Raw genomic sequence first — 25455 nt, forward strand, 5'->3', positions numbered from 1 at the left:
GAGAAAGAACTTGAAGATCAGAAGGGAGATTGAACAACATTCAAATAATGAAACAGATCATTTAACATTCCTTTCTTGTCCAATCTCTACAAAGATGCGCCTTGCAAAGGTTAATAATTAAATTGGAAAAAAACGATATAAATTTTGGTTTGTAATTGATACCTTAAGTATTCAGATCATGTGGTCTGGTTGGTTATTGCAAAACATGCCAGCTGTAAAACACTACTTACAAGCGAACAAGCGAATTAGGAGCAGAGGTAGGCTACTTGGCCCCTCGAGCCTGCTCCACCATTCGATTAGATCTTGGCTGATCTGATTGGAACCTCACCCCCAGATTTCTGCCTACCTTGATAATCTTTCACCCGTGTTAATCCAGAATCCAACTAGCTCTTAAAAATATTCAAAGATTCTACTGCTTCTTGAGGAGCAGAGTTGCAAAGACGCACGAACCTCAGAAAATAATTCTCCTGATCTCGGTCTTAAATGAGTGATGATGTAGAGGTGCCGGCATTGGACTGGGGTGAGCACAATAAGAAGTCTTACATCACCAGGTTAAAGTCCAACAGGTTTGTTTCGAATCACTAGCTTTGGACTTCGAATCACAAACCTGTTGGACTTTAACCTGGTGTTGTAAGACTTCTTAAATGAGTGAGCCCTCTTTACCAATGAAAATCTCAAGAAGAAAAGATTTTCATACATTTTCTTTTCTAGGAAAGGAAAACAATCCCATATAACATAAGCAAATTGAATTTATTTGAAGATGTCACAACTGTATTTTATCAGTAACAAATTGTCGGCTTAAATTTTAACAGCTTTCAGAATGACCAAGTATTTTAAAAGTTCAAAAAAGTGACATTTTAACAATAGCTTAATTTCAAGAGTTTGAAGTTTGTTCAAGAGCTACTGTAGCATTTTACATAATTCTGTAGTGTAAAATTTTTAATTTCATGTTTACTTGAAAAATGCTATTAAACACAGTTTATCCTGCATTTATTTCCATATCTTTCCAGATTACTTAGTTTTACAGCTGCAACAACATCATTTAAGCGACAATGAACAGTCATTCAAATAATGACATAATAAAACAGGCATTAGGAGTGATAGACAAATCTGTGAAATACAGATATACTGGTCAGAATTCTCTGGCCTTTGAGATTCTCTGCTTTCCGCTTCCCCCAAAACAGCCCACGGGTTTCTCGGTGATATGGGGTAGTTTCAATGGGAAATAACATTGACAAGTGGTGGGGGTAGAGAGTCTCGCTGCTAACAAATGGTGCACTTCCGAGAAACACGCGGCTGGGGAACCGGAGAATCCAGCCCAATGTTTCAGATTATTAGTTTGCTAAAGAATTGCTATTTTCATCAGGTTAACTTGAATTTCATTTTAGAAGTGTTTGGTCCTTAAGGAATGCAACAAACAACTAAACACTCTTGGTAACGGACTTCTACACAATTTGACATTCTGGGTTAAGAGATAATATTGTGTACAATTTACTTTTAGAAAGGCATAATAATGAAGAGAAGTAATTAAAAATCAAATACTGTTTTCAGTAAAACAAAGGGACAAAACAGAAACTTTTCATAATGTAGAAATCATTTCTGAAAATTTAACTGAACCATATTTCTAGTATAAACGTGAAACTACACGGTTTTATTCAACCTTTAAAAACACCAAAATGTAAAAAAGAATTAGGAACAAAATATGTAACATTATATTGATCACTTTCTACCATTTTCTTGGTATATGTTGGCACAGAACAAAATTTTACAATAGCATATCTTATTTCTATCCAGCAGTTACTTTTGATGGGCTTTGTGGTGTTAAAGTGCGACACAAACATGGTAATTGTGGAAATGGGGCAAATGAGTACAAACAGACTTGTATGTGAATGTTTTAAACTATGTGCTCCTCTGAATCTGGTTACTCTGGAACAGAAAGTGAACTGTTACGATGCAACCTGACTTACAGAGATCACAGATTCTTCTTCTTCTATTAATAGTGAAGTCCTGGGTTTTAATCGACTGAATAACCACGCCAGAATAGCCAGAACAATTTGGACAATGATTCGTAAAAGCACAAATGCAAAAGGAACAATAATTTGCATCAAATGGAAAATTTCAGTACTGAATTTACTTAAAACATACGTAAGACAGAATGTAACAAATGCCACAGAAGGGTAAAGTGAAAGCTTGGCAAACATTAGTGCATGTTCTTTGCCTCCATATCGAATATGGTGATGTAAGGTTTCCTTTTCATTGTAAAGTGCTGCAACCCATATTGCAAACTGAAAGAGACTTGCAAGAAAAATTATAACACAACTGATTTGAATGGCCTCAAGTTCATTACGTGAGTTGGCGGCAAATTCGTGGGTGAGCCGAAAGGCCAATGGAAGACCACCAACAAAAGCCAGTGATAATGTGTTCAGGAGCCCCATCAGTCTTGTTGACTTAGTGATGTACAGGAAAAGTGAATGGTGAACAAACCAGAGAAGGCCAACAGTCACAAATGAACCAAAATAAGCCAAAAATTCCGGACCGTACTCACTAAGTGCTTCGATAAGTTTGCCATTGAATTTCTCTGCAACTTCTTTACTTTCAGGAACATTGTCTTCACTGTAACAAGAATATGCCAACAACGTTTTACGAACATAAATAAAGACATTATTTCACTTCATGACTATGTTATACAACTATTGATTTTTCTTTTAAAAAGGTATTTTCTTCCAAACACATGAAACAATAGCAGAATACAGTCCATAATATCACAGTCTACCACAGTCAATTGATTTTCATTTTTTTCAAATTTGTTTTTATTAAAGTTTTTCTCAAACAGAATTTTTACATAACCAGTGAAAAAAAGAATAATTAACAAAACAAGGTGGCTATTTTCATTATACACAAAGAGAATATAAATTAAATGAGCAGTTCCCCACCTCACCCGGATTGCTGCTGTTGCTGACATTTTAACGCTCACCTAGAAAGTCAAGGAACGGTTGCCACCGCTGGGCGAACCCGAGCAAGGACCCTCTCAAGGCAAACTTTATTCTCTCAAGACTAAGAAACCCAGCCATGTCACTAACCCAGGTCTCCACACTCGGGGGTTTTGCGTCTCTCCACATTAACAAGATCCGTCTCTGGGCTACCAGGGAGACAAAGGCCAGGACGTCGGCCTCCTTCGCTTCCTGCACTTCCGGATCTTCCGACAGCCCAAATATCGCTATCTCCGGTCTCGGCTTTACCCGAGCGTCCAAGACCTTGGACATAGCCTTTGCAAAGCCCTGCCAGAATTCTTTAAGGGCCAGGCATGCCCAGAACATGTGGGCATGGTTTGTTGGGCTTCCTGAACATCTTTCCTCAACCCCAAAGAGCTTGCTCATTCTCGTCGTCGTCATGTGTGCCCGATGTACAACCTTAAAGTGAATTAAACTGAGCCTGGCACACGATGAGGAGGAATTCACCCTGCCGAGGGCATCAGCTCACAGGCCCTCATCCAGCTCCACGCCCAGCTCCTCCTCCCACTTGCCCTTCAGTTCCTCCACTGGGGCCTCCTCCGCCTCCTGCAGTTCGGTAGATGCCCGACACCTTCCCCTCCCTTACCCAGATGCCAGAAACCACCCTGTCCTGTATCCTGCGAGGGGGTAGCAACGGAAATGTCCCACCTGTTTTTTTGAGAAAGGCGCGGACTTGGAGGCATCTGAAAGCATTTCTAGGGGGCAGACTGTATTTCTCCTCCAGCTCCTTCAAGCCAGGGAAAGTCCCATCTATGAACAGGTACCCGATCCTTTTGGTGCCTGCCCTATACCAACTTTGAAACCCTCCATCCATCTTGCCCGGGACAAATCTATGATTATTCCGTATTGGAGTCCAAACTGAGGCCCCCCTCCTCCTTCCTGTGCCTTCTCCACTGATCCCAGAACCCTCAGTGCCGCCGTCACCAATGGGCTTGTGGTGTATCATGCCGGCGAGAATGGCAGCGGTGCCGTTATCAGTGCCCTAGGCTGGTGCCTTTGCATGACCCCGCCTCCAGCCGCCCCCTCCTCCATTACCCGTTTCCTAATCATCTAGAAATGAATAATTTGATTAGGGATAGTCAACACGGTTTTGTGAAGGGTAGATCGTGCCTCACAAACCTTATTGAGTTCTTTGAGAAGGTGACCAAACAGGTGGACGAGGGTAAAGCAGTTGATGTGGTGTATATGGATTTCAGTAAAGCGTTTCATAAGGTTCCCCACGGTAGGCTATTGCAGAAAATACGGAGGCATGGGATTCAGGGTGGTTTAGCAGTTTGGATCAGAAATTGGCTCGCTGTAAGGAGACAGACGGTGGTGGTTGATGGGAAATGTTCAGGCTGGAGTTCAGTTACTAGTGGTGTACCACAAGGATTTGTTTTGGGGCCACTGCTGTTTGTCATTTTTGTAAATGACCTGGAGGATGGCGTCGAAGGATGGGTGAGTAAATTTGCAGATTTTAAGGGCAGCACGGTAGCATTGTGAATAGCACAATTGCTTCACAGCTCCAGGGTCCCAGGTTCAATTCCGGCTTGGGTCACTGTCTGTGTGGAGTCTGCACATCCTCCCCGTGTTTGCGTGGGTTTCCTCCGGGTGCTCCGGTTTCCTCCCACAGTCCAAAGATGTGCAGGTTGGGTGGATTGGCCATGATAAATTGCCCTTAGATTATCATAGAATTTTGGACACTATGATTAAACTATGACAAAAGTTCGGCACAACATCGTGGGCCGAAGGGTCTGTTCTGTGCTGTATTTCTCTATGTTCTCTATGACATTAAAGTCGGTGGAGTTGTTGACAGTGCGGAAGGATGTTGAAGGTTACAGAGGGACATAGATAAACTGCAGAGCTGGGCTGAGAGGTGGCAAATGGAGTTAATGCAGAAAAGTGTGAGGTGATTCATTTTGGAAGGAGTAACAGGAAGACAGAGTACTGGGCTAATGGTAAGATTCTTGGTAGTGTGGATGAGCAGAGAGATCTCGGTGTCCATGTCCATAGATCCCGGAAAGTTGCCACCCAGGTTGATAGGGTTGTTAAGAAGGCGTAAGGTGTGTTAGCTTTTATTGGTAGAGGGATTGAGTTTCGGAGCCATGAGGTCATGTTGCAGCTGTACAAAACTCTGGTGTGGCCGCATTTGGAGTATTGCGTGCAGTTCTGGTCGCTACATTATAGGAAGGATGTGGAAGCATTGGAAAGGGCGCAAAGGAGATTTACCAGGATGTTGCCTGGTATGGAGAGAAGATCTTATGAGGAAAGGCTGAGGGACTTGAGGCTGTTTTCGTTAGAGAGAAGATGAAGAGGTGATTTAATTGAGGCATACAAGATGATCAGAGGATTAGATAGGGTGGATAGTGAGAGCCTTTTTCCTCGGATGGTGATGGCTAGCACAAGGGGACATAGCTTTAAATTTAAGGGCGTGGAATGCCCTGCCTGCAACAGTAGTGGACTCGCCAACATTAAGGGCATTTAAATGGTCATTGGATAAACATATGGATGATAATGGAATAGTGTAGATGGGCTTTAGAGTGGTTTCACCGGTCGGCGCAACATCGAGGGCTGAAGGGCCTGTACTGCGCTGTAATGTTCTAATTCTAATTTACCATAAAAACATCCCAGATATCTCACAAATAAACGTAATTAAGCTAAACAGATGCTTTGTCATGAAGAGATTAGAAAAGTTGAAAGAAGGCTTAGGGAATAAAGATGGAGTGTGAGGTAAAATGGTAGCGGAATCTAAGAGTGAACTTGAGAGAGAAAGTTGAGGCAGCTAAACAATCCACCAGCAGTGGAAGAGGAGAAAAGCAGATAAGGTTAGAGTTAGTATTTGGGGATGGATGTAGGGATGAAGGCAGGTGCAGAGAACATGGAGGAATTTGTAGGTGGTGAGGATTTGAAAGGGATCTCCAAAACTTTACAAAGTGGGAGTGATGAGTGAGAAGCAATGCATGACATGTACAACAGAGCTTTGGACAAATAGGAGTGTACAGAATGTAAATCACATGGGTACACAAGACAATGTATTTTAATAGTATTTTGATAGTACATAACTTGAGTATTGCTGAAAAGGAGACATGTCAAAGCTTTTCATCTTGCACTCATCATGACACTTTGCAAGAATACCGATATAAGGGCAAAACAATAATTTATACTCGTCACTGACACTCTGTTCAGATGGGTGATAACATTCATCCATTACTGTGTGGATGAGGTCAGCCAAGCTAAGAGAGCAGAGACTTTGCACCGATTGCAGGCTTCCACTCATTAAGGCACCTGCAGGTGAGCCGGGAGCCTCCGTGAACCTTACGGGGTTCAATGAATGTGCAGATCGTCTGCAACCACAAGACACAAATCATTCAAGTCTGTGCCCGTTACCCTGGCAGCTCACATGATGCTTACAATCTGTGACACTCACAGGTACAAAAGCTGTTCATCGCTCCTGCTCGTTTGGATGGATGGCTCCTGGGTGATTAGGGCTATCTCTCAAATGGGCGATTCAGGACAACACTCCAGCAGCAAAGAGGCGGAGCAGATGTATAGCAGGAGATACTCCTCCACAAGGGCAGTGGCAGAGAGAACCATTGGGCTGCTGAAGATGCGGTTCAGATACCTGGACCGATCGGGGGAGTATTGCAGTATTTCCAGAACGCGTGTCCCTTATAGTTGTTGCCTGCTGTGCTCTGCACAATCTGGCTATGGCAAAGGGAGAACGACTGAAGGCCAAGGATCATGAGGCAGCTCTAGATGTCACAAGATGAATCTACTGATGGGTCTAATGAGGAGCCTGGGCAGGCACAGGGGGAGGATGTGAAGGCAGATGTCAGGAACTTTCAGGGATGCAGTCATCAGGGACCTAGCTCTGCAGTTTTTAATTTCTCCACCAGATCTGCATTGGACCCAGTGTCTGACTAGCTTTTGCCCCTGCCAGGACCATCAGCCCAACCAGAGGAAACGTTCGATGCTGAGTGGGCCTTTATTGGCCATCCAGTGTTAAATAGCGCTGGCAATGCAATATCGCCCAGGAGCAGATTCCATACCTGCTTCTGGGCCCGCCAAATGCCCGCGCCTTATAAATGCAAAATTCAGGTCATACTTTCCAAACCTGTCCTGTGATCTGAAACATATGTGGGTGCTGAAGAACTTCCTTTATTTACGTACGGCTTCCAAATCTTTGTTTGATCTGGGACCCGCATGAGTAATTTAAACCCCTCGTGAAGATAACTGTAGCATCTCATCTCTGCCAACACTCAATGGGGCCACATAGTGTTTATTTTTTTCACACCTGTATCTCCTTTAAATAAACATGAACTATCCTTTGAGTGGTAATTATCTTTAGGATGTGTATTACCAGTTTTTCAAACCTGTGCTTTTTCCCCCACTTTGCATAAATTTAAAAATTCAATTTCCCCCAAATTAAATTATTTTCTTACAATATATGAATCATAAAATTAAACATTTTCACAACACCCATCTCAATTATAAACATATTGCCAAGGATCTATGGCCTGCCATAACGTGACCAAAAGACCCTGAATTATTTTCTTATGTGAAGATAGTTGAAGTTTAAAAACTCACCACTTAAGTCAATTCCAGGTGTAAAAGTAAGTTAAAAACATACTTTTCAAATCTGGCTGTCGCATGGGTAAAAGATGCTAATGGACAAAAGACTGCATCCTTCTTGACAATCCTTACTAAGCAAATTTTGGTGAGGTTAAGAATCCACAGTTCAGTGCTAACTATGGGTGAATAGTCCATTAGTTGTTTCTACTGATGTACCTCACATTACTTGTATCAAAAAAAACAAACAAAATTAGTTAACGGTGTAAAACATGGCAAGCAGTATGGCGACTACGGGCTTTTCACAGTAACTTAATTGCAGCTTTAATGGAAGCCTACATGTGACAATCAAAATTGTTATTAAAAAGCTTAATGATGTAACTGTTACGCAAAAAACACTTACCATATATCTAAAATAAGAAGCGTTGCAACAATAGCAAACACCCCATCGCTAAAAGCCTCCACACGCTCCTTGCTCAGTGGTTCATTTGGGTGAAATGAATAAAATGGCACTCTCCGAAGTTCTTTTGGACCTTACATGGAACATAAAGTATGTAAATAGTTTTTTTTCCCCTCTTCCACACTCAACTTGTATATATTTCAATTTAAAGCAGGAAAACCATAGAATTGCTATGAAAACAAGTGTAAAATTTGTACTCCTTTAGATTATGGGGTGGCACAGTGGTTAGCATTGCTGTCTCAGAGCACCAGAGAACCAGGTTCAATTCCAGTTTTGGGTGACTGACGAAGTGGAGTTTGCACTTTCTCCCCATGTCTGCGTAGGTTTCCTTTGGGTGCTCCAGTTTCCTCCCACATCGAACAGTGTGGTTAGGTGCATTGGCAATGCTAAATTGTCCCTTAGTGTCCAGGGATGTACAGGTTAGATTACGGGTATGGTGTGGGAGAGGGTGGGCCTGGTTAGGGTGCTCTTGCGGAGGGTCTGTGCAGACTCGATGGGCCAAATAGCCTCCTTCTGCACTGTAGGAATTCTATGTATGAATTATCCTCACCACTTTCCAACATGGTTCCTCATTCCTCAAGAGAAAAGCTGGAGCTTAATTACCTTTCCACAATCACTGTGATAATGGTGGGAGGTGGGACAGGGAATGATATCTTGGTTGTTCAAAATAGTAACTACCCTTCCTAAGAATTAAAATTTCTAAGTGGGTAAATAACCATAAAGCAAGTGGCTCATTTCATACACTCACCTTTTATTTCGTTTCTACACCATTGTGCACACTGCGTAATGTATGGTAGAAAGATGACAAGTGCAAGTACTGCATATGCCTGTGAAAAGGAAAGTCGGCAATCATGAAAAGCAATTTGAAATCATACCTTGATATAGCATAAAATGCAATACTGTTGGTTAACATATTTACATGAAAATACAATAGTCAGCAGAAAAGGAAACCAGTCAGTCCCTTGTGCCTATGGTACTACCTTGATTCATATATTATGCAATAATGATATAGTCTGTAACTGTACTACTGTATAAAGAAACAGGAGAAAATGTATTGGGGTGTCACTGCAACTTGAATGTATCGTGGATGAATACTAAATTATACTGGCATCAATTCTGAACTTCCAGCAGAGAACACAGGGCAAGAAATTATATGCGCACAGCCCATGATTATCACTTCATTAGCCTGTACACCAGGGATTTCCTGCAATGCACTCACTCCCTGCGAGTTCTGCACTCCACTGGAGTCCTATTATTGAAATCACTATATCTATTCAACACAAGCAGAATCAATAACTGCATGCGAATGTAAAAAATATTCAATATCCCAACTAATACAGGTACTGCCAAGAGCAAAATTAAACTATAAACCTCACGAACTTCATGATTATTATTTGGAAATATAGGGGGCGGGATTCTCTCAGCCCGGGGCCGGGAATCCCCGTGACCAGCACGACTCGCGCCACGCCGCTGGCGTGGTTGGCGCGGCATCGGTTGGGGGGGCGCTCTACGTGGCTGGCCCGCCGATTCTCGGCCCGGGATGGACCGAGCGGCCGTCGTAAAAACGGCGAGTCCTGCCGGCGCTGACACACCTGCTCTCAGCTGGCGGGAACTCAGCGTTAAAGGGTTGGGAGGGTGATGTGGTCTGGCCCGGGGTCAGAGCCCACCAATCGGCGAGCCAGCCTCTCTGGCTGGGGGCCTCCTTTCCTACACGCCGGCCCCTGTAACCCTGCGCCATGTTGCGTCTGGGCCGGTGCATTGAAGGGAGGCTACTGCACATAGGCGAGTTGGCGCCACTGCGCATGCGCGGATCCCGCGGCGCGCAGTTCGCTCCGGGATCGGCAGCTGGAGCGGCGTGAACAGTTCTGTGTTAGCCCCCTATAGGTGCCAGAATTAGTCCTCGGCTTGGCCCATTCACGCCGTCATAAGACGCCACGCCGTTTACGACGGTATGGACACTCTGCCGCGGGATTAGAGAATCCCGTCCAGGAGACTTTGAGCCTTTTTACTGATCCAAGACCATAATGTTGTATCACTTGCAGATTATTGCATGGACCTATGTCCGAAGCATCAACATCCACATTTTAAAAATAGTCCAGATGTAATCTAGAATTTCACATGCTGTGAGAGTTGCCAAAAATGTAAATTAACATACTTTAGTGGCTGGAGCTTACTCAAAAAACATGGAAGCGGGAAAACATAACTTGTTCCTAGCAAAACCAACAATATGTTTTATGCAGCCACACGTAGCATGATGTTCCCCGAATTGGGCTTCACAGGTATAATCAACTGGCCACTGGTGGAGACCAATATTGGCTTCAGGTTTTCTTTTAGTTAATAGGTGGAAAAAATATATAATGCAACTGGAGACAATATTAACAAAAACAGATATTACACGAACCCTACCTCAACTGGAGACAATATTAACAAAAACAGATATTACACGAACCCTACCTCAACTGGAGACAATATTAACAAAAACAGATATTACACAAACCCTACCTCAATAGTTATTAAAAAAAACTTGCTCAACTTGACAGCCAAAATTCAAGCCTATTCTGCAGTCACAATTTCTTGCCTATCTCAATGCATACGTTGGAATGTTAAAAGGAGTGCAAAACAATTGAATGTCCAAGGAGTGTGTGAAACCTGCACCATATGTTCTTTCTTTAAGTATGAACAATCATATTTGAAGACACATTATTATATTTAAGAAAATGCAATCAAGGAAGTTTCACAGATTTTAACGTGCCTTATTTTGACACCATAACAAATATTGAAAATATAGTGTAGATCAGAGTAAAGAGAAATATATTTAATCTAAAACAAACTCTGAAAACTGTAACATACCAGAAATATAACTTTGGGTCTTGTGAGCAAAACTTTGGGCTTAAAGTTTCATCCATTTTGAAACAGTGCAATTGCAAGTCTTTTGGGTGGGGTAGAGATATGTGAATGAGCAACGGGCAGAGATTTGGAAGAACCGGCACAAAGGTTCAAGGACATTTTGGCAGTGTTTTGGTAAGTTGGTCACTTACATTTATTTTTTTTAAAACCTTCTGTGCTGAAAATGTTCACTTGCCAATTAAGACATTTGTTTGGGTGCAAATTTACAGAATATTTCAGTTCATCGCAGTAAGCGGCCAACAGACAAGACAAGATTTTTTTTTATAGCCTAATGTAGTCTCCAGTAATTGTAATTCAACCAATTATGGTCAACAGTGAAGTGCATTGCAGAGTAGAAGTAGTTTGTCAGGTGATTACACTCAGAGAGAACTTCCTATGAAGGGTAAATCATACACGAAGACAAGAGACAGTTCCGGCACATTTTTGAGGGATCCACAGTATTTCAATAATAAGACTGTGTGATCTACTTATCATGACGTAGCATTGCTGTCATCTGTGGAAGATATATATTTGGTTCAGCAGATCACTAAATATGTTCATAGAATCAACAGTACAAAAGGAGGCCATTCAGCGCATCAAGTCTGCACCAACTCTTGGTAAGAGCACCCTACCAAAGCCCACAACTCCACCCTATTCCCATAACCCAGTAACCCCACCCAACACTAAGGGCAACTTTGGGCACTAAGGGCAATTTAGTCTGGCCAATCCACCTAACCTGCACATCTTTGGACTGTGGAGGAAACTGGAGCACCCAGAGGAAACCCACGCACACACGGGGAGAACGTGCAGGCTCTGCAGACAGTGACCCAAACCGGCTATCGAACCTGGGACCCTGGAGCTGTGAAGCAATTGTGCTAACCACTGTGCTACCATGCACTTTACAAGAGACAAGCTTCTCAATGAAACCTGAATATTGCATTTTTAATAAAGGTTCTTGAAACTTTTGAGGTCTGATGTTCCAAATCATGTTAAAATTATTAAATTTCTGGATTACAGATGGGGTGCATCTCAAGTTTGATCAATTTTTAAAAAAATCAAATTTGCAACATGACAGGATCCTACCTACTCTGATGTTGCAAAATTGTTTTGTTCACTTTGCTTTCTATTATTTTGCCATGATTCACAGTACAATGTGGTCAATAGCATTTGGAAACTATTTTTTTCAGTGTGCGCAATTGTTACAGTTTTCTACTCACATAGGGCTATAGTAGTTGAAGTCATAATTAAAATACATGAGACAGCTAAATACTTGGTTCCTACGTCTGAAGCAAAGCATTTTCACCATCAAAATTAGCAGCTTTTAGGACATCATGCTTCTAGGTGCTGAATTTATTCAACAAATTTGAGTTGCTACACATTCCTGAATCTTTTAGTTGCAAACCTTTTACTTCATATAACATTTTGCAGAAATGGGGCGGGATGTCATTTCGGGTGTTGATGCCAACGGAGAATCTGTGGACTTTTACAGCAGAAAAACCGGCGACGCACCTGGACCAATTCTGCTACCGTTGAGGGGCTAGCACCGGTGCTGCATGGAACACAATCGATTCCACTGAAAAATGGTGCTGGGTACGGCAGGTCCATGATTGAGACTCGGGAGGCTGACAAGCATACACATTACACTCCCTATACACATGTATCCCAGCCAGAAAGATGGCACTGTTATGCTGGAATGTGCCCATACAGTTGATGGGGCACCTGGGGCCAGAGAGCACCCAGGGGGACACCTATATGATCCGTGGTGCCAGGTTCAAAGCAGGCTATTAAGAGGCGTGTGCAGCTGCATGGCTGCCTTGCAGGCTGTGGCAATGGTGCCCTGAGTCCGTCCATCCTGACCCCACAGCCCATCTCCTGGCAACCCCCCTCCTACTCCCACCAGCCCTAGCAGAAGCCCCTTGGCCAGTGACACAATTGTCAGCACACTATGGCCATGTTGAACACTTTTGTACCCCCTCTCTCGCCCTCAGCAGCCGCCACGCCGGTTTCACAATTTTTAAAAGCACAAGTGAACCATGCTGTCGGGACCTCGGGCCGTCAGAGGCAGAGAATTGCGGAGGCCCTGGAATGTAACCGGGTCAGGCCCGCTGATGACATGCAAACGGTGCCTGCTGTACACCGTTTGAGGTTACAAAGAATCGCGACTTGGAGTCAAATCGGTGCCTGCCGCGATTTTGGTGTTGGAAGCTATTCTCCGCCGAATTGCATTTCCCGATTTCGGGGTCTGCTACCGGAGAATCCCGCCCATGGTTGTTGAAGGTGCCAAACATGTACAAACAAATCTACCGAGCGCTTTAAAACTGAGCATAGGGAAAAGAAACTTACCACTGGACAATAGATAAAAGACAAGATCCCTGCTAAAAGGAAGAGAGCTGGAGCTCGTAAAATCATCTTTAAAATTTGGTACTTATAAGAAATTTTATCTTCTGAAGCACATATATGAGCATTCAATAAGTAAGGTCGATGGAATCCGTAAATCACAATCACAGCCTGTTATCAAATTAGAAAGGTGAGAAGTTAGTTGTATGAAGTTTCTTCATTTACAGAATACTCTATATTCATTTGTGCATGCTAGTTATAGGTCATCCAAAAGTACACATTTTCCTCCTTTCTCAATGTCTCATGTAGGTCTACATTTCCAGGGTGGCAGCAGCACTAGTTAGTAACCCACACAAATGGATACAGCATGCCTCTTATCCCTGGGGAGAACAGGTGAACTTGAGCCTGTCTTCCCACAATGTTGAGCCTGTCTTTCCTTAATATTCACATAAGCATATTTTAAAAGTGCTAGTCAATGAACCGAGATTAGGAAACAAGAATGGTGGTTGATTTATTTTCTCCCTCCCTCAATCTTGGACACTGGGTAACTGTACACCCTTTGGTGTTGCAATTAAAAATCAAATAATTCAGCATAAATTCCGGATCAAAACTCAGAATTTTAAAATTCTGTGTGGTTTAGTGTTACGGATGCCGAGTCAGCCCTCAACAAAGGTTAAGATACTGAACAAGACGTGTAATGTTTTAAGACTTTGCAGAAAAGACAAGATTCGTTCCGGGGTGATAATATAATAAATTGGGCTTTGTTATTTTATGAACAAAACTTTATTAAAACAAAAGAAAACAAAATAATATTTAAACTTTCAAACTTCACAGTTCTAACATTAAAAGATTATGAGCAGTTTCTTAACTTTAACACACAAGGTCCCATTAAACAACACTTGGCATTAAAATAAAGCTCCCGTTCCACTTACACATCCAGGCAAAAGCAGCACTTATTAGGAAGCAATCTTTCTTCTGTTAGGACATCTTTTTCAGAATCCTTTTTCAAAACTTAGTCACTCTGTGGCAGTTCCCATGACCTGCTCCTTGGCTGCTTACATTTTTAAGTACGAAGTCTTACAACACCAGGTTAAAGTTCACCAGGTTTGTTACAAACACTAGCTTTCAGAGCACTGCTCCTTCCTCAGGTGAACATTTTTAAGCTCTACAGCATTCTGCTTCCAGGTTTCCAGACCTGTCTCCTTGCTACCCATCTGTTTCTGCCTTTGATCCCAAAAGGATTTCTCTCTCTCTCTCCAAGGTCCATCCAGCCCTGAACATTGGTTCTCCCCCGAAATGGTCAAACTTGAATCTATTCGTCCAGTAGGTCTTCCAGTAGTGTCCGTCGTGGCAGTTGTGGGTATGTCCTTGTCTCCTTTCGTAGGAAGTTTTTGAGCTACGGTACCTGCAGCTCAAAAACTTCCTACGAAAGGAGATAAGGACATACCCACAACCGCCACGACGGACACTACTGGAAGACCTACTGGACGCAAGTATCCTACAGAAAGGGAACTGTAGTGACATGTATGACCGACTGGTAGATAGGGACGACACCGTACTGGACGCAACAAGAAGGAAATGGGAGGACGACCTGGGGATGGAGATAGGGTGGGGACTCTGGAGCGAAGCACTGCATAGGGTCAACTCCACCTCCACGTGCGCAAGGCTCAGCCTGACGCAACTAAAAGTGGTACATAGAGCCCACTTAACGAGAAACCGTATGAGTAGGTTCTTCCCGGAGGTGGAGGACAAATGTGAGCGGTGCCAGAGAGGCCCGGCCAACCACGCCCACATGTTCTGGTCTTGCCCCAGACTTGTGGAGTACTGGACAGCCTTCTTCGAGGCTATGTCCAAAGTGGTGGGAGTGAGGGTGGAGCCATGCCCGATAGTGGCGGTCTTCGGGGTTTCAGAACAGCCAGATCTATTCCTGGGGAGGAGGGCGGACGCCCTTGCCTTTGCCTCCCTGATCGCCCGCCGTAGAATCCTGTTTGGCTGGCGGTCAGCAGCACCGCCCAGAGCTGCGGACTGGCTGTCCGACCTCTCGGAATCTCTCCAAATGGAGAAAATCAAATTTGCCATCCGAGGGTCGGACGACGGCTTCCACAGAACGTGGGAGCCATTCATGCAACTGTTCCGGGACCTATTTGTGGCCAATGTACAAGAGGAAGAATATTCGGGGGAAGGTAGCGGGAGGGGGGGGGGCTACAGGTTCGGTACGGGGGTTCGATGGCTAGCTAAGGCCCAAAACCAAACTAAATAAACATGTTGAGGGGGGGGGGGGGGGGGGGGGGGGGGGCGCAGTTACTACTACGAAGATGCTTACCTGTAAATATGTATGTTAATTTTTGCGTGTTTTTTTTTTCTCTCCTAACAATTTGTAATTTGTTCAATATAAAATATGAAAACTGAATAAAAACATTTATAAAAAAAAAAACTTGAATCTATTCTCGTTATTTGGCTGATAGCCCATTCCCGTTTATACAAAAGGTAGAGCTATGCCATTCATATGCAACTACCTTCCATTGATAGACTATTAAGTCATCAAACTCTGTTAATGGGATAATGGCTCTCATGCAGGAATGTCTGAATGGAAGCATGTGACTCAGCCAGGTATGGGTGCAGCCCTTTGAGTTTGGGCTAGCAGCATTTATCCTTCAATCTGTTTAAACCTTTTAAATTGTCTGCTTCATTTTTGAACCCAAATTTCTAATATCTCCCTATAATGACATCAGTACATTACAATGTGGTGCATTTACCATTGAGCCATCAAGGATTACAAAGTTCTAAGCATGACTAGAAATACCGTCTTGAACAAGGCAAACAAAGCGTTTTGTAATTTTGAAATCAATATGATTATTTGTCATAAGATACGGTTTAAACAAATACTGCAGACAAGAAAACATGGCAAAATTGTAAACCTGGGTGGTTCACTGAGTCAACACAGATTGCACGAGAGTCACTCATTTCCAGACTTCATTATAGCCTTAGTCCAAACAAAAGAGTTGCATTCCACAGATGAGGTGAGAGCAAGGGTAGCATGGTGGTTAGCATAAATGCTTCACAGCTCCAGGGTCCCAGGTTCGATTCCCGGCTGGGTCACTGTCTGTGTGCAGTCTGCACGTCCTCCCCCTGTGTGCGTGGGTTTCCTCCGGGTGCTCCGGTTTCCTCCCACAGTCCAAAGATGTGCGGGTTAGGTGGATTGGCCATGCTAAATTGCCCGTAGTGTCCTAATAAAAGTAAGGTTAGGGGGGGTTGTTGGGTTACGGGTATAGGGTGGATACGTGGGTTTGAGTAGGGTGATCATGGCTCGGCACAACATTGAGGGCCGAAGGGCCTGTTCTGTGCTGTACTGTTCTATGTTCAACTGCCCTTGATATGAATGCAGTATTTACCAAGAAGGGTATAAGAGTGCTAGATAAATTGAAGTCACTAGGAATTAAGGAGTTCCACAGGGCAGTTCAACAACAATGATTGCAGTGTTCGGTTCCATTTGCAACTCTTCAGATAATAAAACAGTTCATGCCCATATCCAGCAACACCTAGGCAACATTCAGGCTTGGCCTGAAAAGCAGCAAATAAAATTCACGCCACATAAGTGCCAGGCAATGGTCATCTCCAACAAGTGAAATATAATCATCGCTATTTGGGGTTCAGGGCATTACCATCAATGAATCCGAAACCAACAACATCCGAGGACTTACCATTGGCCAGAAACTAAACTGCAAGCAATGCTGTGACAAGAACAGGTCAGAGGCTTTGAATTCTGCAGTAAGTAGTCATCACCTGACTCCCAAAGCCTGCCCCACCAGCTTCAAAGCACAAGTCAGGAGTGTGATGGAATAGTCTTCACTTATCTGGATGAATGCAGCTCCAACAACACTATCCAAGATGAAGCAAGCTATTTACAAGATGCATTGTAGAAACCTGTCAAGGATTCCTTGATGGCTCTTTCCAAATCTGTGACCTCAACCACCTAAAAGGATAGTTGACTCATGGGAACACTACCACCTGCAAATTTCCCAGCAAGTCATGCGCCATCCTGACTTGCAACTATATCATCATTCCTTTGTTGTCCCTGGGTCAAATTCCTGGAACTCCCTCCTTAATCTATAGGATTAGGCTATTGAGTTGGATGATCAGCCATGATCGTGATGAATGGCGAAGAAGGCTCGAAGGGCCAAAAGGCCTCCTCCTGCACCTATCTTCTATATACCTATGTATTAACAGCACTTTGGAGAAAGGCTCTGAAAGGCTACTCATTTATTTTCACTTGTGCTATCAATTCATCTATCTTGTTACAAATGTTTTGTCCATTCAGAAAAAGAGCCTTTAATGATATATTTTTACCATTTGTCCCTATTCTGACATGACTTAATGAAGCACTCTTATGTTTGCACGTTCTGTCCCTTCCTGTCAAACTCTGGTTATCATGACTTATATCGTCATCCTGCACTGTTGGCTTAACCTTTCAAAATATTCCCCTCACGTGCTAATCCCTTGCAGCCAGATTGCCACAAACCACATAATTTAATCCATACCTGAATTAATCCAATGATGATTGCACAAACACAAAATGATAGAATTCCAAGTGTGTTATCTGGAAACGAGGCCATCAGGGAAAACTGAAAAGGAAAGAGCATTTCAGCGGTTTGTAGATACATCAGCCTTCACAGTTTGGAATATATTTCAAAGTCCAATAAGGTTACTAAGAACATTTGTAGAATTATAAAATGGTTGCAGCACAGAAGAATGCCATTCAGCCTGTCATGTCCATGCTGTCTCTTTGCAAGAGAAACTCAGATAATCGCACTTCCCCATCTGTTCCATGTAGCCCGGCACATGTTTTTGTTCTTCAGCTGACGATCCAACTCTCTTTTTAATATCCTCAATTGAATTTCCTTCCACCACACTCTGGCAGTACATTTCAGGCCTTAACCACTGGCTGTATAAAAAAGTGTTATCTCATGTCACCATTGCTCCTTTTACCAATTACTTTAAATACAAACATTCGAACAAGGAGCAGGGGTAGGCTATGCGGTTCATTGAGCCTGCTCTGCCATTTAATAAGATCATGGCTTATCCGATAGTGACCTTAAATCTGTATCCTTGTTCTTATTGGATTGCCTGATTTATATTACAAGAACACTTGTAGCTAAAGCTATAAACAATTTATTAACATTAACTGTGGGTCATCTATACAAAATAACAGATGAATAACAGTATGATCATGCACAAGCAACCTCTCTCTTCCAGCTCTCCATCAGTCTGAGGTCACCTGACTCTAACATTAATTTATATACTAATGAGACTCCTAGTGGCCAGTCAGTGAATTATAACACAACCATGATATCATTACTGTAGCTATGATGGAGACATGGCTGCAGGATCAGGACTGGGAATTAAATATATCTGGCTACAAAGTTTACAGGAGGGCTGAGGGTTATGGTGATGGCTATGCTGTCACTAGCTCCGGGGAAGTATATGGGGAGCCAGCTGATACAGTCAAAGGTCAGGGTGTCGAATCAGCTTCGGAGACACTAAGTTGTAGGGGATGTCGGTGTTGACACCACTATGCGGGAACCACAGGTTATAGCCGGGGGAGATGGATGGGATGTATGGAAAGTGGAGGGAGGCGGGGCTAGTGAGGGTGAGGGACCTGCACTTGGAAAGGAGGTTTACAGCCCTCGATGAGTTGTGGGAGAGGTTTGAGTTCCTGAAGGGGAGTAAATTTAGATATATGGTGAGGAACTTTGCACAATAGAAGTGGTGGACTGTGTGCGAACATATAGCAAATAACAAATCACACATGATTAAATTCAATGCAACATTTGAAATTGAAAGCACGATTCGGATACTAGGGGCTGGATTCTCCCAAAATGGGACTATGTCCCCCATGCCGCCGTACAAACGCTGGTGTTTTACTCTAGAGATTCCTGCAAAATACAGCTAATTCAAAGCCTGCAGGGGGCCAAAGGGCCCTGGAGTAATTCAAGCAGCTTTAGCTGCAGATACGGGCCCGTGCCCTTCCAGTTTTGGGTTTGCACGTGCGCACGGTGGAGCGCCAAGGTGGACTCAGACCACGGAGGCAGACTAAAAAAATTAGACCCCCTCGCCCCCATGATCGGCCGTGCGCCCGAGGATCTGATCGCGTGGATCTTAACCCCGGCCACCTATAAAGCCCCCCCCCCCCCCCCCCCCCCCCCCCAACCAGGGCGGCTGTAGACTGAGCCCACGCCAGCATCCCGACCGGCAATACCCGGTTAGTTCCATAGCACCTGGAACTCGGCTGGTTGAGAACGGAGGATCTCTGGGTTGTCCTCTGTCAATTGGCCCCCAGCTGCGCGGCGTACTCCGCGTTCACACCGATTCTCGGGTCCCGGAGAATCGCCGGGCCCGATTTCAGCATGAAATTGGATTCTCCTCCCCTGCACCGAACGCAATTTCGGCGCAGGGCTGCAGAGAATACAGCACTAGGATTTTAGACTTGGGTAAGGCTTATTTTAATGGGACTGTCCACGGAAAACTGGGAAGATCTGTTAATGGGTCAAACGACTGAAGATCAGTGGAGAATACTTAAAGAAAGATTTGACAAGATATAGAGGGAATATATACACCTACGAAAAGGCTCTGCTTCACAAAAAAAAAAGCCATTGCCAACTAAAGAGGTTAGGGACAGCATAAAGCTAAAAGGGCTTTCCAAAATGCAAACAAAGCATAGATCCAGACGAATGGGTTAGATACAGACTAGCAAGGGTCACAAAGCAGCTTAAAAGGAAAAATGAAAGGAAACTTCCAAGGGTATCTAAATCAATAAGAAATATCATTGTTATATAAAGAGAAAGCTCCGTTCTCACCCCATTGAAGTGGATAGAAGACTGGATAGCTGACAGAAGAGTTGGGAAAAATGGGTCTCTTTTTGGTTTGCAACATGTAATTAGTGGGGTGCCACAGGATTCAGTCCTCAGACCAGAAATATTTACAATATATATATACATGACTTGGATGTAGGAATAGAAGTATCAACATCCAAATGTGCAGATGACACTAAAACAGGTGGGATAGTAAGTTGCAATGAGGAAATAAGAAATTTACAATTGTATATATAGATAGGTTAGGGGAGTGGCCCAAAATGTGGCAGATGGGGTTTAACGGGGAGGTTACCATTTTGGTTGGAAAGAAACTTCAGTGCTTCAGTACAGAGGGATTTGTGTGCCCTTGTGCATCAATCTCAGAAAACTAGTATGCAGGTACAGCAGGTAACAAGGAAGGCAAATAGAATTTTGGCTTTTATAACTAAAGAGATAGAGTTTAAAAGTAGGGAAGTGTTGCTGCAACTGTACAAGGCATTGGTGTGTACAGGTTTGGTCCCCTTAATTGAGGAGGGATGTAGTTTCATTGGAGGCAGTGCAGAAGAGATTCACTGGATTGATTCCATAGATGTAGGGTTTGTCTTCTGAAGTGAGATTGAGCAGGTTAGGCCTATAGTCTCTCGAGTTCAGAATAATGAGAGGAGATATAATTGAGGTATATATGATAAAAGTAGACATAGAGAGGATGCTTCCTCTTGTGGGGCAATCATAGTTTTAGGATAAGGGGCAGCAGATTTAAAACAAAGATGAGGATAAATTACTTTTCTCAAAGAGCCGTGAATCTGTGGAATTCACTACCCTAGAATCATCATAGAATTTACAATGCAGAAGGAGGCCATTCAGCCCATCGAGTCTGCAGCGCCCCTTGAAAAGAGCACCCTACCCAAGCCCCACAACTCTACCCTATCCCCTTAACCCAACCTAACCTTTTTGGATACTAAGGGCAATTTAGAATGGCCAATTCATCTAACCTGCACATCTTTGGACAGTGGGTTGGAAACCGGAGCACCTGGAGAAAACCCACGCACACACGGGGAGAACATGCAGACTCCACACAGACAGTGACCCAAGCCAGAATTTGAACCTGGGACCCTGGAGCTGTGAAGCAACTGTGCTAACCTCTATGCTACCATGCTGCCCAATGAATGCAGTGGAGATAGACAAGATTTTTAATTAGTAATGGATTGAAGGGTTATGGAGAATGGACAAGAAAGTGGAGTCGAGGCCGAGGGGAAATCAGCCGTGATAGTATTTAATGACGGAGCTGAATTGCTAATTCCTGCTTATAGTTCTAATGTATGTTTGCCCAATTAATTATTTTTACTCTGGATTGTCCCTTATCCCTTATCCTTTTCTGTAGTCAACTTAAACCTTGTAATACTATAATGTTTGTCCCCAAATATTCCCTATTGCCATTTGATCCACTTTGGCCACCTCATCCCTGGAACCAGATACAGTAATGCCTCCTTACTGGTTGGACCGGAAACATACTGATGCAGAAAATTCTCCTGTACCCACTCAAGAAAATCTTCCTCCTCTTTGAGCTTTACACCATCACTATTCCAGTTTATATTAAGATAAAGTCTCTATTATAACAACACTTTGGCTCTTGTATCTCTCTGATAGTTTCCTTAAAAATGTGCGTATCATTCACACTGGATGGTGGCCAGAGAATACACCCAGGCGTGTAATGGTACCTCAAATTTTTTTTTAAGCTCTAACCAAATACATTCAGTCCTTTACCTCTTCAGGACATCCTCTCTCCTGAGTGCTATAATATTCTCCTTAATCAATATGGCAACTCCACCTCTGATCTTTTCTTCCCTATATTTTCTGCACAACTTGTATGCAAGCCTGCCTTTTTTTAATGCAGTCCTCAGTATTGCCATATCATATTTCCATGGGGCTATGTACACTTGTTACTCATCAATCTTATTTACCACACTTCACATACATGCACAGTAAACCTATTCAGACCGTATCACATTCACTTTACCCCGACCACAACCTACTCCAGTGCAATCTGTTTCTCCTAATTCTCGGTACACCTTGTTTTTTCTGTTCAATATTGGTTCACTGCCAAGTTAGTTTAAACCTTTCTGCATAGCACCAGAAAATCGCCTTGCAAGGCGTCCTGGCTCTGGTCATGTGCAACCCACCTGCCTTCTACAGGTCCCATCTTCGCCAGTGGTTCCAATGTCCCAGGAATCTAAAGCCCTCTCTCCTTCACCAGCTCTTCAGTCACACATTAATTTGCTCTACCCATTTGTACATGGCACCAGGAGTTATTTGGAGATGATTACCTTTGAGATCTTGCTTGCTAGTTTATTTCCTAGTTCCGTAAATTCTGCCTGCAGGACCTCGTCTCTCCATCTACCTATGTTGTTGGTGCCAATATGGACACAGCTGTTGGCTAACAATCTTCCTCCCTCAGAGTGCTTTGCACTGTGAATTAAGTAAGGTGTCTATAATTCCAACTCCCACCAAATAAAAGTAAATGTGAAATACCTTAACAGGGTTGTATTTAATAATTTAAAAAAAGGTTTACCATGCAAAATCATCTTTTTCAGAGTTCATGACATCAAAGCACGGCACATTTTCTCAAAAGGAATATATTAAAAACACAATTACTGCTTTAAAACATGGTGGCATGTGCTATTCATACATACTGTAGATGTTGCAACTTCTATAGTATATCAACTTATTGTATACAATTACTTACCGTATAAGGCAGGAAGGTTATGAGCATCATACAAGCCTAAAAAAAGAAATATTAGACCACTTTAGATACCAATACAGACTGAGGATGCAATGTATGACACCGATACCAAATAAGGTTGCTTTTGTAATTATTTTAACTTCAATAGAAAGTGGTGTAAAATTTGTATTGATGAAAAATGGCAGGGTAATTGCAGCATGAGCTCTCAATCTGAATCTTGAAATATGATTTGCTAAACCCCCTCTACTGGACAGTTTTGCATCACTTTGGCTTCACATCAGGTGCAGTACACCTTTAGCTTATGTAAAATATACTTTTTAAAAATTGACTTCCCAAACATAGCTTGAAGTCTGAAGAAGAGTAAATGATGTACCTGCTCTGACTCTCCCAACATTAGTAATTAACCACAAAGGAGGCCTGAACTCACTTGGCATCAAACGTGCCTGAAACCAGATACAGAAATTTTTCGGGGAATCACACCTGACATGTTCTCAGGGTCGGGGGTTTTTGCCATGGGTCTTCCTGTGACTGAGCAGGCAAATTCTTGACCTGCACATCTTTGGGTAGAGTGGGCACGACATTCCACAGTGTAGTAAGATGCAGAGTGCAGGATTTGGATATTTTTATTTTCTTCTCTGCAGCTACTCTGACTCATCATGAAGGCATTGAGATTTGGAAGTGTGATGCAGCTTACACGTTGTCAGCTTATTTTATGCAGGTTTTGGAAAAATATTTGCCATTTTTAAAGAATTTCACTGATATTACTGTCTTCAGTGCTGTATACTCCTACAATATCAGTGCTGTTTTCTGATCGATGCATACAGGCAGCACAGACTATAATTTATTTGTGGGTGGCACAGTGGTTAGCATTTCTGCCTCACAGCGCCAGGGACCCGAGTTCAATTCTGGCCTTGGTGTGTGGAGTTTGATTGATTGATTGATTTATTGTCACATGTACTAAAGTACAGAGAAAAGTATTTTTCTGTGGCCAAGGGAACGTACACAGTAGATAAAAAATAATTATTGACAAAGTGCGTCGACAAATAGTGATTGGTTACAGTGCTGAACAAGGGCCAAACAAAGCAAATGCATGAGCACATTCTCCCCATGTCGGTGTAAGTTTCCCCTGCGTGCTCCGATTTCCTCCCATAGTCTAAAGATGTGCAGGTTATAATGGGGTTACGGGGATCGGGTTGGGGAGTGGGCCTAGGTCGGGTGCTCTTTCAGATGGTCGGTGCAGACTCGATGGGCCTCCTTTTGCAATTCCTTTCGGAATTCTGTACACTCTTAAGGAGAGAATATGACCTAGGAGTTCTGCTGGTGTGTGCTTAATGCTTACACCTTGAATACATTTGTATAAACAGTCACTTGGTAATATAGAACTTGAGGGTTGCTGGAAAAAAAGATATGCTGATATCTGGCTTATTGTCTTGCACTCATCAGGACAAATTTCAAACACAAAATTTATACTGCATAGGAAAAGATGCAGTCAACTCCGATTGGTCAAGGCATTGTTATGGTGAGACTGTTGTCCATTGTCCCAAAAACTAGTATAGTTCACAAGTGCCCTTTAGGGAAGGGAATCTGATGTCCTTACCCGGTCTGACTTACATGTGACTCAAGACCGACAGTAATGTTGTTGACTCTTAACGATTCATTAAAATGGCCGAGCATGCAATTCAGTTCAAGGGCAATTAGGAATGGGCAACAGATGCAGGCTTTGCTGGCGATGTCCACATCCAATGAAAGAATAACTAAAAAAAAAAATAATCACCCTTTTTCTTCCAGTACAAATTGTTGCTGCTTTGAAATTTGGTATTCTTGCATCTGTCCTGATGCCGAAAAGCTTTGACAGTTGCTGTCTTTTTCCAGCAATATATTTTTATAAGCCATGTAATGCAAGAGTGGCATTTTCAACCACTTTTTAAAAAGTTTAATTGTTTTATTTATATTTAATCTCAACCGATTTTTCCTCTCTACCTCATTGAGTTTGGTTCCACAGTGGCCAATTTACCTCTATTAGCTGATTAAATGGTATGAAAGTAAGTAGCAATGGATAACAACATAAAGAACACTGCAGTTGAGCAAGATCCAAAATCTACACACACAGTAACCCAACTGATTTTCCTCTGCCTAACCCTAGGACCCTGGTGCTAACTGTAGTTCCTCTACCGTATTACTTTAGTTCAAGATCAGCTAACTCAACATAGATAGATAGAGGATTGACTTGGAACCTTTCTGGGCGTTGTGGCACAACTATTTTCTGTCATTAGAGGGCAGGAAGAAATGGTAACATTACACTATGACTTGTACAGAATGCAATGTAAAAGATACACAAATACAATCATAGCACCAGAAACAATTTCAATGTGCAACCTACAAAAGGTAACATCTAACTAATGACAGAGTTACAAGAACTATTTCGTAATAGTGAACACGGTTTGTGCTTTTAGTTATTGTGATATTCTGAGCAGATTGTACACTCACCAAGTTGAGAAGAGCAAGAACATCATCTATTCGTTCAATCACTTGGAATAATCTATTAAAAACATTGCAGTTCTCATCAAAATTGAAGTTCATAAGTAATACAAACAAAAACTGAAAAATTGGATTTTTTTCAGTGGG

The 25455-nt window shown here is 42.8% G+C and overlaps 1 protein-coding gene across 2 annotated transcripts in view; it reads right to left on the reverse strand.

The window, feature by feature from the left end:
• Positions 1 to 731: 731 nt before the first annotated feature.
• tmem175 (transmembrane protein 175) overlaps positions 732 to 25455 on the reverse strand; it is a 32326-nt gene continuing 7602 nt past the window's right edge. Inside the window, exons 4-10 of one of the 2 annotated variants that reach the window (XM_038791777.1) lie at positions 25318 to 25369; positions 22834 to 22869; positions 17781 to 17864; positions 13249 to 13413; positions 8768 to 8846; positions 7963 to 8092; positions 732 to 2613 (exon numbers count right to left, since the gene is read on the reverse strand). In XM_038791777.1, coding sequence (XP_038647705.1) covers positions 1947 to 2613; positions 7963 to 8092; positions 8768 to 8846; positions 13249 to 13413; positions 17781 to 17864; positions 22834 to 22869; positions 25318 to 25369 — 1213 coding nt within the window. In that variant the 3' untranslated portion in view covers positions 732 to 1946. The remainder of the gene's footprint in view (positions 2614 to 7962; positions 8093 to 8767; positions 8847 to 13248; positions 13414 to 17780; positions 17865 to 22833; positions 22870 to 25317; positions 25370 to 25455) is intronic. The other variant, XM_038791778.1, reaches the window with a different exon arrangement.

The sequence above is a fragment of the Scyliorhinus canicula genome, chromosome 3 (genome assembly GCF_902713615.1).
Source record: "Scyliorhinus canicula chromosome 3, sScyCan1.1, whole genome shotgun sequence".
Lineage (NCBI taxonomy): Eukaryota > Metazoa > Chordata > Chondrichthyes > Carcharhiniformes > Scyliorhinidae > Scyliorhinus > Scyliorhinus canicula.